General features: G+C 67.9%; 1 protein-coding gene across 1 annotated transcript in view; it reads right to left on the reverse strand.

The window, feature by feature from the left end:
• The window catches only part of GPLD1 (glycosylphosphatidylinositol specific phospholipase D1), a 30,779-nt gene that overhangs the window by 3,820 nt on the left and 25,675 nt on the right, over nucleotides 1-1,284 (reverse strand). Inside the window, 2 exon segments of the mRNA XM_014537141.1 lie at nucleotides 642-809; nucleotides 1,198-1,278. Coding sequence (XP_014392627.1) covers nucleotides 642-809; nucleotides 1,198-1,278 — 249 coding nt within the window.

Here is a 1,284-nt window from a genome sequence, read left to right on the forward strand (position 1 = left end):
TCGGGGAGGGAGGCCCGGTGTTGGGACCCTCCGATACCAGGCCCACCCTCTGCCCGGCTGACAGCAAGGACGGGGGTGCCCGCCAGTACGGGCTGACCTGCCCCCCAAATCTGTAGGTGAAGCCCTGGCCCCCGCTCCTCAGACTGTGACGGGATTTGGAGGCGGAGTCTTTAAGGAGAAGATTCAGTTAAAACGAGGCCGTAGGTGCCGGCTCCAGCCCCAGCCCTGGTCGGGGCGTGCAGGAGGCACATGGATGTGTCTCTACGTCGCTGTCTCTCCCCCTCCCTTCCACTCTCTCTAAAAATCAGTGGGGAAATGTCCTCGGGTGAGGATGAGCAAAACAAATAAATGAGGGGGTCAGGGTGGGCGGGCCTAACGCCACGTGACTGGCGTCTGTGGGAGGGAAGGACAGCAGGACAACTGGGGGGGGGCCTGGAGACATCACCCCCGCCACGCGACACTCAGAGCCGAGAGGACAAGTCCCGCGGAGCCTGGAGGCCGCGGCCCTTCGCAGGGGCAGCCCTGGCCCCGAGCACCACTTCTCATCGCTACTGAGAACCTGCGGCCTCGCCCAGCCTCCGCGTCTCCCCAGCTGTCTCCCGAGCCGACGAGGGGACAGGGGCCCAGCAGCGCCCGCTCACCCGCTGCTGTTCTTCCAGGTGGGGCTCCCCGCCAGCAGCAGCGTCCTGTTGTCCAGGGGGACGGCGTGGAGCGAGTAGCCCAGCCACGCGTAGTCCTCCTCGCCCCTCACCCGCCAGTCGGCAGCCTCCACATTCAGCTTGTCTGCGCAAGACAGGCAGCCCAGGCTTTACCCGGGAGGCCGGGAGGGAGGGAGGCCTGGAGGGAGGCCGGGTTCAGCTTGTCTGCGCAAGACAGGCAGCCCCGGCTTTACCCGGGAGGCCGGGAGGGAGGGAGGCCGGGAGGGAGGCTGGGAGGGAGAGAGGCCTGGAGGGAGGCCGGGAGGGAGGGAGGCTGGGAGGGAGGGAGGCCTGGAGGGAGGCCGGGAGGGAGGAGGACAGGCGGCCCTCTGTAGGTAATGGCGGACGGGTTCTCCCCAGAGCTCTCGGACACCCCCACCCCTGTCCCAGGCCCCAACATTAGATGGACTCGCAGGTCCCACAGGAAGTGCTTCTCAGGTGCCCGTGGTGTCCCTGCTCTGTCACTGGGAGACTCAGGCTAAGCCACTGGCCCCCGGACCTGGGCCCAGAGGCCAGGCTCCCTGTCCTCGGGGGCACCGCGTACCCTCCCCAGAGCGCCTGTAAGGGGGCGGCTGCGGGGCTGACG

Source organism: Myotis brandtii, unplaced genomic scaffold (genome assembly GCF_000412655.1).
Source record: "Myotis brandtii unplaced genomic scaffold, ASM41265v1 scaffold1733, whole genome shotgun sequence".
NCBI lineage: Eukaryota > Metazoa > Chordata > Mammalia > Chiroptera > Vespertilionidae > Myotis > Myotis brandtii.